Genomic DNA, 16492 nt, shown 5'->3' with positions numbered 1-16492 from the left:
AATATCCCACAACAGGAACCTTGATTATAAAAACAAAAGCAAAACCAAATGTGGTCATTATCCATAGAAATCTTCAGTAATTATCACTAAGAAAAGAATTAACATGCAGTGACATTTTAGGTGGGGAATATAAAATGATTTCTAATCACAAGTGTTGGACTATCAACCGACTTCTTGGTAGCAGTGATTCCTAGCTTGCTTTAAAGTGAGTTTAATCAGTTAGCAAAACAGTTAATGTTTTTAACAGCACAGACCTTGACTTCTTGACACAGAGGATTCATTCCACAAATTTTCTTTCATGCTTCTGAACTCCTAAAGATTAAATGAATCCATGTTTCCATCTGCTGGGTTGAAATATTTGTTCAACAACAATATCCTCCCAACGTTTATCATTGTCACCTGTTAATTTAGCACTGGGTATGGAATTACAGCTCTACCAAAGAAAGAACATATCTAGGCTCTTCCCATCTAAACAGAATGCTCTTTCATCCTGTTATGTAAGCTTCCTTCTCCCCAGAGGAATCTCAAAACACTTAAATGCCATGCACAGGTTTAGTGTGCACAGAGATTTCCCAATTATAGCATGCAGCTCCTCTGGGGTGATCCAAGTCATCTCTTTTCACAGCCCACAACAGACAGGCACAGCAGAGAGAGCATGTCCTGAACACACAAAGGAGATTCCTTGGGAAACAGACTGCAACTCCACTAAACTTGGAGTCTGGCCAGGACTTCATGTCTAACACCTCCAAATGGTCCCACAACAACCCTGAAGCAACAGGAAGTTTGTTTTAGGCTATACCAAATGAGGCTCTAAAGCTGCAGACATTAGGAAGGCACATAAATGGTCTATTAAAAAATTGATAAATTAGCATTGGGAGCGAGGACCACTGAGAGGCAGGATAAGGATATTTTTCCCAATTTACAAATAAACCAAAGCTCACTGTACCTAACTCATTTCTGCACAGTAGCAAAAGAAGACTGTGGTGGATTTAACCCCAGTTTATATCCCAGTTGTTCCTCCTTTAGCTGTTCTTGAAGCCTATTTATTGCTGCAAAAAATAAATACAAGGTTTATCTACAGAAGTGAAAAACTCCCATGCTTATAAAGTGTCTCACCCCAAAACTCCAGACTAATTTCTTGGGTTTCAACAACTCCAGTATCACCATTTCTAGTATCTGAAGGATGCAGGCACCCTGTCCTTTCAGGAAAAGCTGCCTCCATATGTTAAATTTCATGACAGCCTCAATACCCATTTGTCTATGTACCACTTAAAAACAGTAGATTTATTTTTAATCCACCTCTGCCACCCAAAGTAGTGAACCCATTTTGTCCTCCATAACAGCTAAAATAAAGTTTTGCACTATCATGGTAAGAGCTCCCAGTGCTGCACAAACTGATGCACAAGGGGGGTCCATCAAACAGATCTACCCCAGGACAACAATGTACATTGACTGTGACTGAAATTCCCCCCTGGTCTCACGAGTGGAGCACTAGTCTCAGCCTTGGTTTGGAGCTGGGGCAAAAGAAATCAAAGAAATTTGCTGCAGAACAGGGTGTTGAATTTAAATTACTCATTTCATATGCAAAACAAAAAAAACCAAACAAAAAAAAAACCAAAAAAACAGGAATAAAACAGATCACAATGTGTTTTGCTGACAATATCATGCTTCTTTAAATTCTGAACATATTTCTTAAACTAAAAGCCTCAGATTATTGGAAACATTGATGTTCCCCAATGTCCTTTCACAGCCTAATTCCTCCTCTCTCCTCTACTCCACTTCCCAACGTTGCTGTGTTTGAGAATGTCATCACTCCCTCGGTGACACATCCCAGCCATGTAGGGTGGCAGCTGAGTCACCTCCCTGCTGTGACGAGGTGCAATGGTGACAAGCACCTCACAACTGCACAATCCTTTTTTGGGCTCTTTGTGTTGGAGGATGCTCTATACAAAGGCTGGGTGGGAGGAACAAATCAGAACTCCACACACACAAAGGAGAAAGGAGGGATTGGAGGTGGCCCTGGCAATCAAATTACTTCTTCAAGCACAGTCAAGCTAAAGGGCACATAGGGAACCAGGCACAGACTGAAAGACCAGGAATGAGTCAGACTCATTTGGGCTGACATTCTGCTGATATCTACTGAAAGCTCTGAATTAAAGCATCTCTTGAAGCATCTATGTCTCTCCACAGACTCTGTGGAGATACTGGGATGCAGCATCACGTCTTTGGCATTGATGCTAGCTTAAAGTGTTCCTCTCTTTCTCCCTCCAATTCTGCATCTTCCAGTTCATGAGAAGGTTCACCCTCTTCTCAGACCTGCTAGCAAGGCTGTTTGTGGGGTTCCCCTGGAAACAGGAAAAGTGAATTATCCTAATTTAAAATATCCCTTTTGTCAAGGAAAAAAAGGCCAGAAATCCCCTCATCCAGCTTTGCTATTCAAGACAATGGACCAGCACCACAGATCACCTAAAATTCCCAAAGCTTATTCTGTTTGACTCTGCCCTCATACCCATGTCAGAGAATGTTTTACAAAGCAGATGATCATACAGCACCCACAGTAATAACTACTGCCTAAAGGGCAATGGAAAAGCAATGAAAAATCAGATTGATCAATCTAAGATGGACTGTCATGGGTAGGTGGGAAAAAGTCCTTCCAAAGAGGTGACATCATGTTATCCCAAGTGCACAATTTTGCCGTGAGTCCTTGAAGGCTTCACCCCCATCTCTTGTGTATGGGAGAGAAGATGAACATCCAGAAAAACAGCTTTTTTACATCCTTTCCCCAAGGAATAAATTTGCTAACTAAGGCTGGCCTCAGCAGGATGGCAGATCAGCTGCATACATCTCCTCTCTCTCTAGTGCTCAGAAGTCTGGCAATTGTGTTTCCTAGGTTTGAAATCATGGTTTCATGCAAAACATTGTCCATGGGGCACCAGGAAAACAAACCTGGAACTGACCACCAATCTTCTAACCACAATATTCCATCACATTTATTTGTGCCTCCTTCCCCTGAATTAGGAAGTGCATTATGCCAGTTTGCATTATAACATCCTGGAAATATTTGCTGCAAACTTCTGGGAAAACTTTCACTTCCTCTTTGGCCTGCACCATGAAAGATGCATTTTCTCCCATTGGTCCACCAAAATACTGGACCTTTTATCAGACCAATTTACAGCTAATAGAGAAACAGGATAACTACAAGCAATGCTAGAGCATCACTGACAACTAAGGATAGGATGCTTTCTCTGTTCTCTTAGTGTTCTCCACTTAAATATGGGACCACTTTCTATGTCATGATGACCTGAAGACCCCTATCAGATGAAACTACAGGTCAGTTATTCTCCTCTCCTATGCTCTACTTCAAGTCAGCTCAGAACCAATTTCAAATGCTTTTAAAAGTAGACTCTGTACAGGAATCATTTATTGACACTTTCTTGCAACTGGAGTTGAGCAATTCTTCCTATGGAGGCCACACTAAAAGTCTGCAATGGGTTTGACCTCACAGGATACATCCCTAATGTAGTCTTTGTCCAGCTTACCCTCTGGGGAGCAAGAGGGGAATAGAAAAAAGTGTAAGAGCAGAAATGAGAATTCAGTGCATTGTCAAGAGTTCTCCCTGGTGTAATTGTCTTGGCTGCACAAAAGCAGAAAGTACCTATTTCTGGGGCTTCTGTAAGAATCTCAGCTTAACAGCTGACCCTTACATACAGCCTAGTTACAAAAAAGGGATGTTCCATCATTCACACATCACTTCCTCACCTTTGGCTGAAGTAACTGGAAAAGGATCAATGATAAAGATAAAACCTGAAAAATCAGATGTATTCCCAAAGGGGCCAGGAGTTTTTTACCTGCATTTAAAAAGCTTTGAGAAATGTTAACAGTAAGTCAATATAGACAGGGAAAGAAATGCAGTTGGGCTGCCCCTTGTTCCCAGGAGCAGGCAGACGAGGAAAGGGCACATCACTCACACAGTAGAAAGAGATCTGCAAAGTTAATGCCTTTCTCAAGCTAGCTGCAGGCCAGAGGGTAACTGTGAACCCAGCATGCTGTGCAAGGTGCTCTAAACTGGCTGAGAGTAGTCACTTTATTCTGCACTTATCATTGCCTATGGCACTGCTTATCCTTTTTTCAGCTGGGATAGAGTTAATTTTCTTCCTATTAGCTGGCATGGTGCTGTGTTTTGGATTGAGGATGAGAATAATGTAACACACTGATGTTTTAGCTGTTGCTGAGCAGCACTTATGCTCAGTCCAGGACTTTTCAGATTCTTTGCTGCCTGGCCAGAGAGAAGGCTGGGGGCTCACAGAAAGCTGGGAGGGGGCACAACCAAGACAGCTGACCCCAGCTGGACAGAGGGATATCCCAGCTCATGTGGCATGTGCTGAGCAGTAAAGCTGGGAGCTGGCTGGGTGGGGCAGCCTGCAGGCTGCAAGGGAGATTGCACTGCAGGAGAGGGGCAAGTGGGTTCCCAGCCCTGCACCATCCCAGCCAAACCACAGCACCCAACACAAGCCTTTAATTTTGCAATGAGACAAATATCAAACAGCTGCACGCTTGCCCCCAGGAGCTGTGCACTGTGCTGCCACTTAACACAGGAATCCTGCACTTGTGGGGAAAGCCCTGTGGTACCTTCACATGCACAAGAATCACTGCAGAGTCACCAGGTTCCCAGCAGCACCTGCTAGAGGACAAAGATTCATTACATTTCAAATTTCTGCTTAGTGTCACCACCAGCCCCCAGAAATTAGTCTCAGTGTTTACAGCCCTGTAACAACTGCTTTTAAAAGGCTTCTTCATTTTCTGATCTTTCTGTGTCACATACCTAATCAAATGTTGTGAATTTGTTCTATAGTCCCTTCTACACATTCTCTCCCTCTTCAAGATAATTTTCAAATGAATTTTTTTCCAGCATCTGCTCCTTCCTGTTTCTATATCGCTGCTGTAAATGGGATTTTTCTTCTTGACATCAAAAGAAGCAAAATAGGGCTTCCTAAGATAGTTTTCTGGCTGATTACACAGCAGCAGTGCAGTAGTCATGAGCAATAGATAAGCAGCTTTAACACACCATAGTTTTGCTTCTTTGGGCTGCAGAACAACATCAGTATGTTAATGCAGCCAGCTCTGTGCCCTGCAGAGCTCCACAGCAGCCTCTGCTCTCCACACCTTCCTGGGAGCTGTGCCCCTGCAGCTGTGCACAGGCACCAGCACAGCAGCACAGCAGCCTCACAACACCCCTGGTGAGCCTCTAAACCACCTGGGGCCAACAAGGGAGGTGGTGGCAGCTGCAGATGTCCCTCAGGGGGTGATGCAGCCATTGGTGGGGAACTAACACAGCCCTGGTCCTCTGAAGAGGACTGGCCACGAAGAAAAATGAAGAATAATCTTTAGCTTCAGCCAGAGATTCCATCCAGATCATACCTGAACTAACCCACTCACTGATTTCTATTTTTGCAACCAAAAAAAAGCAAACAAAACAAAACATTAAAAAACCCCTCTGGTGCTCCCTTGTGTTCATATTTAGGTAGTAAACAAGCAAGAAGCTGGGAAAATCCAGTCAAGTAAAAAACAAACTTTTGCAAAGGGGCTCAGGCAGGCAGTGCTTAGAGAACAATTTCCTGAACACAAACGGTTTTCACTGGCTGAGAGCACAGAGAAACTCAGTTTTATGCATTGCAAAGGCTCAGTCTGTAGCAAACTACAGTCCTGGTCAAAGGAGCAGAGATAGAAGGAAGCATGAAGATACACTCAGGAGGATGGAAAGGCACAGAGGTTCAGTGAAACCTGCTTTTGGCGGGTTCAAATATCTGCTGTAGAATATTTCATATGATAATGTTATGTATATGTGTGTTTAGAAATATATATTTCTTTTCTACGTGCCCATTATGGAATTGCCATAAAATAAAGCATTTCTCAATAAGTAATTCTTCTGCAGAATAATTTACAGTTATGTACACAAGTCATCTACTAAACTGCAGTTGCATCTAGACTTCCATTTCTGTGCTAGTTCATAAGATTTTCATGTAGTAGCACAATTTTGCTTGTATTCTTGAGACTGCAGGCAAATGTTTAAATATTTTACAAATAGAAAAAACATTTTGAATGAATTTTTTAAGCCAAGATGTAACATTTCTATTCCTATTTGATTTGAGGAGTTTCATAGAGTTAAAGAATGCCCTGGCTGGGACTTGAACTGAGAAATCAATGGCTCTTCAGTTTTTACAGATAAAGACTGATTCTTCACTGAATGCATGGGATGACTTTTGAACTTCTGATTAAACTCAAGACACTAAATTATAAAGGTATTTCCATTTTATATTCCCTTGCTAGTTGCTTTCCAGCTTCCCAAACTTCTCAGTATATCCTGAGACAAACCTGAGCAAGTCAGTGGTGCAAACCATACCTGAAGGAGAACCAGAGCCTTCATGCAGTGCCTGAAAGGAAGGAGCCAGCTAGAAGACATTAAACTATTTTCTGTATAGATTTTTCATCCATGTCCTTTGCCTGATGAATGGCTGCACAAGCCTGAATTAGGAGTTTCCTTGAAAACACAATCCAAAACTAACAAATTGACAGGTAGTTATAGAATGAAAAATACACCCTAGAAAATGGATCGAGTTGATGTTCCTCAAACTGTACAAGGCAATAAAGCAGGAGTAGAACTGCTAAGTCAGGTCAAGCCCCACACAATGTTTGAAATAATCCAGGGAGAAACTTGTTAGAGATTGCTGAAGTAGACAAAAAAGAAGCTTTGAGGTTTAGAGTCTTCAGCTCTTACATTTTCTACTCTTTCCTCAGCTCCTTGCCAGAAAGAATCTCCCCTAAAGAAGATGTTCTCGTCATTCTGAAGCTCTTTGGGCACATTCAATTTTTGCATGGATACCAAATTTTAGCAAAGACCTTGAGGTTTTCTGTGTTCTCTGGTACTTTGCCATACAAATAAATTGGATATTTAATTCCAGAAGTCTATGACAATGAACTGGACTCTTTGTGGATGCATGCTGGGAAGGAAGAGTGCATCTTTCATCATCCTTGAGGAGCACAAGAAGGTGTTTCTGCTCCCTTACTGCTGTCTCTGAGACCCCTCATGGAGTACTGTGTCCAGCTCTGAGCACTCAGCACAGACATGTTGGAGCAGGTCCAGAGAAGGACCAAAAAAATGATCAGAGGGCTGGAGCACCTCCCTTGTGAAGACAGAGCTGCAACTGTTCAGCCTGGAGAAGTCTTTAAGGTCCTTTCTAACCCAGACATTTCTCTAACTCTATGAGAAGTTAGCATTAAGATTCAAAATATGATAAAAGGATACACAAGTCTGTCAGCCTGCTACAGAATTCTCATCGGCTGTCCAAAACATTTTTACTTTCAAGAACCAACTTTCACAGAATAATTTATGTTCTTTGTTTCTTATGTGCTTCCTTGCAAACATTGAAATCAATCATGACTAGAAACCATCTGACCCAAATAGGAGAGGATTATGCAACAGCATGTCATTAGTGAATCAATATTGTCTGACCAGGCCATGTGCTTGTCAAGGTCACATTGATTTCTTTGAAGGCATTTTACTGCAGCTGACCTTCCTGGCAGATCCATCCATGCTGTAGTGGTTACAGGTGTAGACTCACCTCATTCCTTGCCAGTCTGCAGGATGCTTGGTAGCTTTTCCACCCCAAGTTTCCACTCTATCTGAAGCACCATTGCCCTCCATGTGTTGTGCCCAACTCCAGCAAAACCCACTGCTGCAGTGTCTCCTGCTTCTCCAGCTGGGCACACTCAGCTGCTGAGATACACCATTAAATCCTTTGCTCTGAAAGCATCAGAGGCTACATGTGCTTAGCACACTAAAACCACATCATTCTTTATGGGAAGCTGAAAACTTTCAAATCTCTACAGTGTGATCACAAAAATTTCATCTTTGGCCATCGAGCAGTGGTCCTTATTATCCATTGGGTACACAGCAGGAAGTGTAATAGGAGCAACATAACAGGATTGTTCATCATCATGAGTGAACCTTTTATTTTTAAGCAGGGAATTGTTAAAACTTGTCTCCCTCATCTTTTATAGCATGACATTATGAGATGCACTGAAGAAAAACAGTTCAGAATATAATTAGATATGAAGGGCAATAAGCAGAAAGTTCTATATTTATTACCAGATGTTAGTGGCAAGTTGCAATACAAGCATGTAGTCTGGCAGCAAAGACCAGGCCCAGCAAGAGCTGGGACTAAGAGCCAATTCACACAGGAGTGTTATATCCCAGGCTCAAGAGTGGTGTCAGATATTCCAGCAGTTTCTTTACCAAACAGAGCCACAGAGCCAAATCAGGGTGCAACATGAGTGAGAATGTTATTTCTAGGCAGAGTACAGACTGGTGGCAGGCAGAAGAACTCCATGTGCCAAGCAAAACCAGTTAGCCAACTGTCTGCTCTTTGAGTGTGAACATGTTGCTTTTCTTCTGCTTGGATGATTTTTTTTTTATATTTTTTTATTTTGGATGAATTCTGTCCCTAACCCTAGGGTAAAGCAGCTCAATTCTCAGTGCTGCTAATAAAACAACTCTCATTAAACACAACATTTAATAAAAAAATAAAAGCAGTCACATAGGTAAAACCAGAAAAAAATTGGATGAGCGGAAAGTCTACAATAGGAACTTTGGAGCAATCAGAGAACAAAAATCTGGCTGCTTATGCTGCAAGATAAAGATATGTGAGGAAAGCAATGAGCTAGTTCCCCTGGTTAACACCTGATTAACAGTTGTATCCCTACAAAGCAATGATGAAACAATTGAAGGTCTCCTCATTAAAATAACACAGATAGGAGAAAAATATATTTGAAAATGATGACTAGCTAACAAGCTTATCTCATTTCCCAGTTGAGTGAGCATGGAATGGAAAAACACTGAAAATTTGGAGAAACTGTTCTCAGAATAAGACAAGTGAGAAGTCCCTTTTTTCCCCTATGCAAGAGCCCCAAGAACCAAACCTGGACTTTTTTTTCAACAACTGTTCAAAACCCATGAGTTGATTACGTGCACATCCTGTTCCATCTTGGATGTCAACTTGTGAAGTAAACATATAGAGATTCATTATATTCTCATAATGACATCTGGTGCTGAATCACAAGCACCTCTTAAAAGACTATCAGGGCCAAATTTTGGAAGATGCTGGCCCTTACTTTCATTGCATCCATCAGACATTGGGAGCAGTCTATAAATACCACCAAAGCCAGTGCTCTTGCCATGTACACAGTGCCTCAGTTGAATTAAAGAACTATGACCATGACAAAGCCCTGTCTTTAAGGGAAGTAATCACATGAGTAATGTAACATTTCCACTGAGAACATTTCATCTCCCAGCTTTCCACCATTTCAAGCAATACTGATTTCAAAAGCAAACTCCTTGCTGTCTGGTACATTGATACAAGGGTAGAAGGTCAATCCAAGAGTCCAGCTAGAACTTCTCTGGCAGAGAGGGAACCTCTCAATCAACCAGTATCAAGAACTCACCTGTTTTATAACTCACAATTTATGGCAGTGCTGCAACATATTCTGCTTTTAGTAAAATGAACCAAGTTTGAGTGCTTAATTCAAAGTAAACCAGTAAAATCATACAGACAAGTCTGCTCCCACGTGCATCTCCTGGGACTACAGCCAGGGTTGACTCTCATGTCATCCCAGCAAGCACAACCCCTGAGGAATTCAGCTTAATTTATTCTAACACCTCTGCAGAGAATGCATTGCAGTAACCCAAACATCAAGCAAAGGTAGCTATGGTGAACCTCAGTATCTCCATTCTCAGTGCACAGCCTAATAAGTATAAATCTGGAGAAGAAAATTTCCTATTTCTGAAAGCAATCTCTGCAGAAAATCTTACTCCAGGCATTACAGTTTAATGGTTTTAATTCACAGATCTATATGCCCTCTGACATGCTCATAACAATTTGGAAATCCCTTCAGGACTGCCTGCCCCTTTCACCCATCCTATTTTTTTTTTAATTAGCTGGTCATTTTTAAACCAGTTTCATGAACCAGGGGAGGCTTCAGAGACATGAACTTCCTCAAAAGAGTTTCAGTATTTAGATAGAAAATATACCCCCAAATTAATGTCTCTTCCTGGGAAATGTTTTTTCTGTTGGATATCAGAAAATTCAGCCCTTCCCCTCCCTGGCCCCAGTCTTATGGATGGAAGACAAAGAGTCAACAGCCATGCTGGAAAGCAGCCTTCACATATTTTGATGTTCCTCAAGCAAGTTCTTGACAGTTAAGACAACTTCTGAGATAGTGATCTCAAAGGTGCAACTTCAGCCTGAGGTTTGGTTACAGAGAGGAAAGAAGACACAAAAACACACTTGGGCTTCTCAAAAAAACCTGTTTGTGAGCCTGGAAGAGAAGTGGGCAGCTATCATTGCAGTACTGCTTCCAAGGGCATTGCTGACATGAATTTACATTTGGGGTTTTGGGTTTTGGGGTGTTGGGTCTGTTGTAGATGCTGTGGTGATGGTGGGTTGTTTTGTTTTAAAAGCTTCATTCTCCGAAGAGAGCAGCTTCTGGGAGAGGCCAGATTGGCAATTCATGTAGCAGGTAACAGAGGAAAGCTGCACATAATTGAGACAAAAAAGAAAGGTGCACAAAACTCAGACAGTTTTAATTGAGCATGTTTCAAAACAGCAAGGCAACATCTTGCATCAAAAGCTCTCTGTGGCTTACAGCTGGTGCCAGCTCTGCCATTGATCTCTCAAGGGTTTGGGCACTTCACTTCTTAGAGAATCTCTCTTTTGTATGCATAAGACAGAAAACAGGAACCAGAGCTGTTTGCTGACACAAATGGGGGTCCCAGTATAAACCCAGTCAAGGACTTGGGAGATCAATTTTTTCCTTATTCTAACATTGGCTTCCTGTAAACAGGTCACAAGGGCCTGGTTCATAGCACTCCCTCCAGCATTGAAAAAATATCAGAGTTGTAGTGTGGCATCTACAATCAAAACCATGATGAATGATAAGCTACTGAAGGGCTTAAATTAAATATTGTCCCTGTCTTTCCACTGACAGGTAGTTAGGAGTTTTCAAGCTAATCCCTCTGCTATATTGCAAGATGCTGATGGACTTGAGTATATAGTGATTGAAACCAGGAGTACAGAGAGAAACAACTCTCTGAGAAACAAATTACTTAATGTTCCAGGAAATTTATTGTAACAATCCTTAGTACTCAACTAATGTTTTCTTTATATTAAAAAGGGCAATTAGTACAATTATCCCTGCATGGGATGATGACTGTGGGCAAAATTAGAGAAAACTGGGAAGTTACATTATTCACATTCCAGCAGAAGTTAGTACAGAAATTATAGGATGGAATGCAGTTGGCATGTACAAAATGTATTCCACAGTGATTCCCCCCACACAACACAGCCTGCAGCCCTGTGTACAGACTAGAGGGATGAAATGAAGGTGGGAGCAGGTGGAGACATGGCAGCCAGATCTGCTGTAATCCTTGCAGGGATGGGAAGCTGATGGTACCACCTGGCTGATAAATCACACAGCAGCTCTCTGCCAAAGGAGGTAGGAGATATCTTGCTGCTGAACCAGGAACTGTAGCAAAATAGCTCTCTGCAGGTGGGCTTGGTTCACCCACACATCCATCCCAAAGTTACCTGCCTCCAAGGTACAATCACCCCTCACTCAGCATGTGCTCCATACTTCACTGGCAGAATTGCTCAGAGCAAAGCAAGGGACTCTTACACCCATCAGAAACGAAGGTGTGTATGACTGGAGTCACTCAGGCTCTACCTAAAAGGAAAGAAATAGTGTGATGGTGAATTAAAAATGGGGACAAGTCAGGGAAGACTCCACTGTAAGTTCTGGGATAACACTTTCATAATCATTTGGCTAAAAGAAATGGTTAATGAGCTGTTTACAAGCAGAAACTTAAAGCATTACTCAGTTGAAATCTTTCTGTCCAATTTTAGAGCAGAGAGACCTCTGTAATAAGTGCTATCAGCTAGCAAAAGGTAAAATTAAAAATCTGAAAGAGTATTCTCTTTTTCATTAGAGCTGGGAGAAATTTATGGTATTCTATTTGCACATATCTTTATTGGTTTAATATCTGTTACACTGCCCAGGAATTTTATGTAAAATAGGTCAAACAAGAAATCCAGCAGATTATTTCTACAGACTTCTAGGAGTATCACAGGGTGTATTCACTTGCAGATTGTGTCTTTCCAGTAATCACAAATTAACAATAAAAACCAGTCCAAACTGGTCCTCCATGAATGGCTGTTCTCAGCCTATTTGGGGTATTTCTCCTAAACACAACAGAAACAGTTATGCACATCAGAAGGAGATAACTCAAGTTGGTGAAAATATTTCAAGGTCCTCAAAAAAATCAAACCAATCAAACCCACCAGGTCATGAACAAAATCAGCTTTGCGGCTTCACTGTGTGTGACAAGTAGAAAAACAAGGCTGAGGAAGCCAAGTGTTGTAACTGAAGGTGTTTTAGCCAGGGCTGGTTAACTTGACATCATAAAGGATTAAGGGCAAACAGAATCCCAACCAAACCATCCCAATCTGACAGATGCTGAAGCCTTCAGCTAAGAAATTTTCAATCCCTTGGAAGTGATGGAAAGAGGGCACCACAGCAGTGTCTGAGGACAACTTCCACTGGGCATTACAGGAGATACCAGAACAAAGACCTTCATTTCTCCAGCAGGAGCTGCCTCTTTCTGTGGGTCACACATCAGCACAGCCACTGCTAAGGCAAAGCAGAGGGAGATGTTTACTGCCTGAATTAAAACTCCTGCTGTGTAGGAGACAGGCAGAGTCTGGACCAGTAGTCTTTATCATTTATGAACTTCACTCAGTCTCATGACCTATTTCTGTCATTCAATACAGAACAGTCAGACACAGTCTTTCCATCAATCAGTGCCAAACAAGTGGTAAAAATATTACTCGTCTGCATCCAAACTTTTTTTTTTTGTTATAGATCTATTGAGTTAGAGGAAATGCCAGACTACAAATACATAGCATATTCATCAAAATTCCCACCTTTATCTTGTTGGGGTGGTTTTTTTTTTTTCTTCCACTGCTGTTAAGAAAAAAGAAAATCCTTGTTGAAAAATTTATACTGGAACAATTTAGCATTGGAAGAAAATAGCCATGTCAGCTCACAACAGAAAAGACTATTCAGAATGGGAGAATTTCTTGCATTGTACCCTCTCTTCACTCCAGAGCTGCCTGATTTAACAGCTTCCGAAAGCAGCAGGGAATTTGCTGCTTTAAATTGCTTTCCATGTGCTCCTGTGGATCACTCCTACACATGCTCAGCTGAGCAAAGGTGAAACCTGCCCCAAGGGAAGGTGGCTCTGGCCTTGAAATAGAGCAATTATGCTGCAGAGTGAATGAATAGTCGCCTTTAGCAGAAGATTGAGTGAAACTTCCCAAGAGCACCAGGGTCATTGTGTTATATCAGATCTGCCAGTTAAAGAGAGGACAGCTTTGTTTTTGGAGCAGATCTTGCTCTGGTGAAGAGGTTCACAGGTTTCTGTATGAAATTGCCATGTTTGGAATTTCCATCAGACTAGAGATGCCCTCAGATGAGTGTGCTGTATGCTCATGTCATACATCAGACAGACCCAGAGCCTCCCAAGAAGTTACAGCTGGTTAGGATATGTTTAGGATGCTCAGCCCCTTGTAAGCTGCCCTAGGCCACCTTAGCTGCACACAGACCAGGTCCTTCCATGAGCACCCCAGCAGGGCAGGTAGAGGATTTCTGCCTGGTTCAGACTGATAGCTGCTGGCACTCAACCTCACAAGGAAAATCCCTTGAGCAGAGCAAGGGAAACCCAGCCAGGCAGCTTTGCTCCTGCCAGATGGGCAGCTGGGCCAGCATCCCTCTCAGACACTGCACACCAGCACTGTCTGTCTGCTGCCATAAGAGGAACCCCTTTCTGAGGTAGGCATGAAGAGTTCAATACATCTCAGTGCATTTATTCCTCTCCTGAGCAAAGCTGTCAGAAATCAATGAGCTGTCAGCAACAGCTCTAACTGTATAATTTAATCTCTAGGATCCTTCACAGCTCATATGACAATAGATGTCTGTCCCACGTTCTTCTGGGGACCACACTATTCAGCACACTGTGACAAAAAGCAAGGGTACAGGAAAAAATGGATGAGACAGAGTATTTTGAGTGTGAACATGTAACATTGGTTATATGGTGCCTTAGAAATAAATTAATTTTCTACTTTCCAAGGTCCAAATAGGGCTATATTTGAGATCCTCTGTCTCACTGCCACCTTGTTCTGATTTGTGAGTGCTCACACCACTTTCCAGGGGACTGGTTTAGTAGCCTTCTTCCATTTGGGCAGAAGGAGGGAAAAATGAAACTTCCCTTTTAGTGGAAGATAAAGAAATCTTGACTCTCAGACTAGACTGACTGTCTACCCATGCATGGGAGGTTCTTCAAGTGAGTATGTATGTCAAAGGAAAGGGACTTTTGGAGCAGACTGACTGAAAAAAAGGCTTTCCTACATTCACTGGATGATTGCAATTATATCAGGAAAGTGTTTATTTGCACCAGCTATTTTTTCACCTAAACAACATTTACAGTCTCAGATAATGACTAAACAGTCAGTGTTTCCTAAAATCAGGAGCTAGCAATCCACATATGGACCAACCTGAAATAAGTAAGCATCTTATGAGACTTACAGGACTCTAGTTGGCCAGCTAAAACCCTTAACACATGTCTTTTTGGTTTCATGAAATTTTAAAATGGAATTTCCCCCCCCACCTCTTTTCTCTTTCAGAAAAAATGTTTAAATTACTGATCTCAATGTCTCTCCCAAGAAATGAAAAATTTAATTCCTGTTGAGCATCAGCCCAGTTCATTTCAAAAAATTAAAGCAAAAGGGCAGGTAAAACAACACACAATAAAAGGAAGCTACCCAGCAGGTCACTGATGATGGGATTTTCTAAGATGCTAATGAAGATAAATTTAAATTCTACTGGAATTTGGCACTTTAACCTTGAGGCAAAATTTGCTTAGTGAGTTCCACAGAATTTTAAACTTCACATGAACAACCTTATTGAATTATGCCAAGCTGACAAGTGTCAGCACAGTTTCCTACAGCCAGCAATATCCCAACCCTCATATATTGCCAAGGGCTCCTTTCAGGTTTGCTTTAGTCTGACAGACTAAAGACCCCTCCAGTCCTGAGTAGAAATACCCAGGTTCCATTCCTCCACAAACATGAGTTCCCAACCTCTACAGCAGGAAAACACAGTAAAGAGGGAAAATGGGTTACCAACATTTTTATAGCTTCTTTAAATGTTTTTCCCATTTTAGTTAGAAGCCATATTAATTCTATAAAACTTCAAGCTCTGAGCAGTGAAAATGAAATAGAGGAGCCCAGAAAGCTCCTCTGGAATCTGAAGAACTGTCTAATTGCAGTTCAACATTGCAAGACAAAAAGAGGAACCCAGTGATAGTACTGGAGAGTCAATAATTCTGTGCCATCAGTAAGTCACCAAGGAGGCCAGACCTCACCTCTGTGCTCTGATCAAGCACTGTCTCTGGCTCACATCTGGCAGAGTGGGAAGAACACAGCAGCACAAATGTTTGATTATCCTCCTTAAAACACTCAGTTCAAACTCCAGCCTTGTTCCATACAGACACATTGCAGGGGCACATCTTCCCATTACCAGGAGCAAAGGAAACAGAGCTTTGGATGTGACCAAAAATAAACTGTCTGTCAAAGATGGAAAGATCATTATATCTTTTCAAAAAAACAAGACATTAGGGACTTTGTTTCACTCCATTTGATGTCTGGTATTTGATGTCAACACTTTAGAAACAAAACAACTAAAGTTGTTTGAGTTTGGTTTCTTTCTTTATATAATTCACTTCTTTACTTGCAGACAGTGGGATTATAAGGGTCTCAACAATTACAGGTAACAAAGTATGTCTCTATTGCCATAAATACCTTGCAAAGACAGGAAAAGTGGAGTGCTTTGTGCTTTGTAGTAAGCTGTAAGTATTGGGTGAAAAGAGACCCAGGGATCTCTGTACCAAAGACTATTTCCAACAGCTTTTGTGTTTCCTGTGCATTGTCCAATCCTTTGAATGTCAAAAGTCCCACACCGTGTTGTTAAAAAGAAAAACATGCCATGCACCACTAATTGAGTAAATCAATACACAGAGAAGGCCACAAAGGGAATGAAATGTTTCTGACACACACAAGCAGCTGTTTGCAATGTGCATAAGAGGAAAAAACCCTGTTTGCCCTTTATGCCTTAATTAACACAACCTTGGGAACATGGGGTGAAAGACCTTTCCTCTGCACCCTCCTCACCATTCTGCTCTTAGCTCCCTGCTGTCTGGCCATTAGTAACAGTCAGAAGTCTGTGAACACAAACAAGTCACTGCAGTCTCTAAGAAGGGATCCAAATGCCAGATGGGTTCCCACCAAGCTCCAGAACAGCCTCAGTAATCCACAAGGAAATGTGTGAT

General features: G+C 41.7%; 1 protein-coding gene across 1 annotated transcript in view; it reads right to left on the bottom strand.

The window, feature by feature from the left end:
- Positions 1-11156: 11156 nt before the first annotated feature.
- Positions 11157-16492, bottom strand: part of CFAP58 (cilia and flagella associated protein 58) — a 115237-nt gene continuing 109901 nt past the window's right edge. The window contains exon 16 of the mRNA XM_056494916.1: positions 11157-11775. Within this exon, the coding sequence (XP_056350891.1) occupies positions 11761-11775 (15 nt within the window). The 3' untranslated portion in view covers positions 11157-11760. The remainder of the gene's footprint in view (positions 11776-16492) is intronic.

Source organism: Oenanthe melanoleuca, chromosome 6 (assembly GCF_029582105.1).
Source record: "Oenanthe melanoleuca isolate GR-GAL-2019-014 chromosome 6, OMel1.0, whole genome shotgun sequence".
In the NCBI taxonomy this organism is placed as follows: domain Eukaryota; kingdom Metazoa; phylum Chordata; class Aves; order Passeriformes; family Muscicapidae; genus Oenanthe; species Oenanthe melanoleuca.
This window is presented reverse-complemented; position numbering and strand designations above follow the sequence as displayed.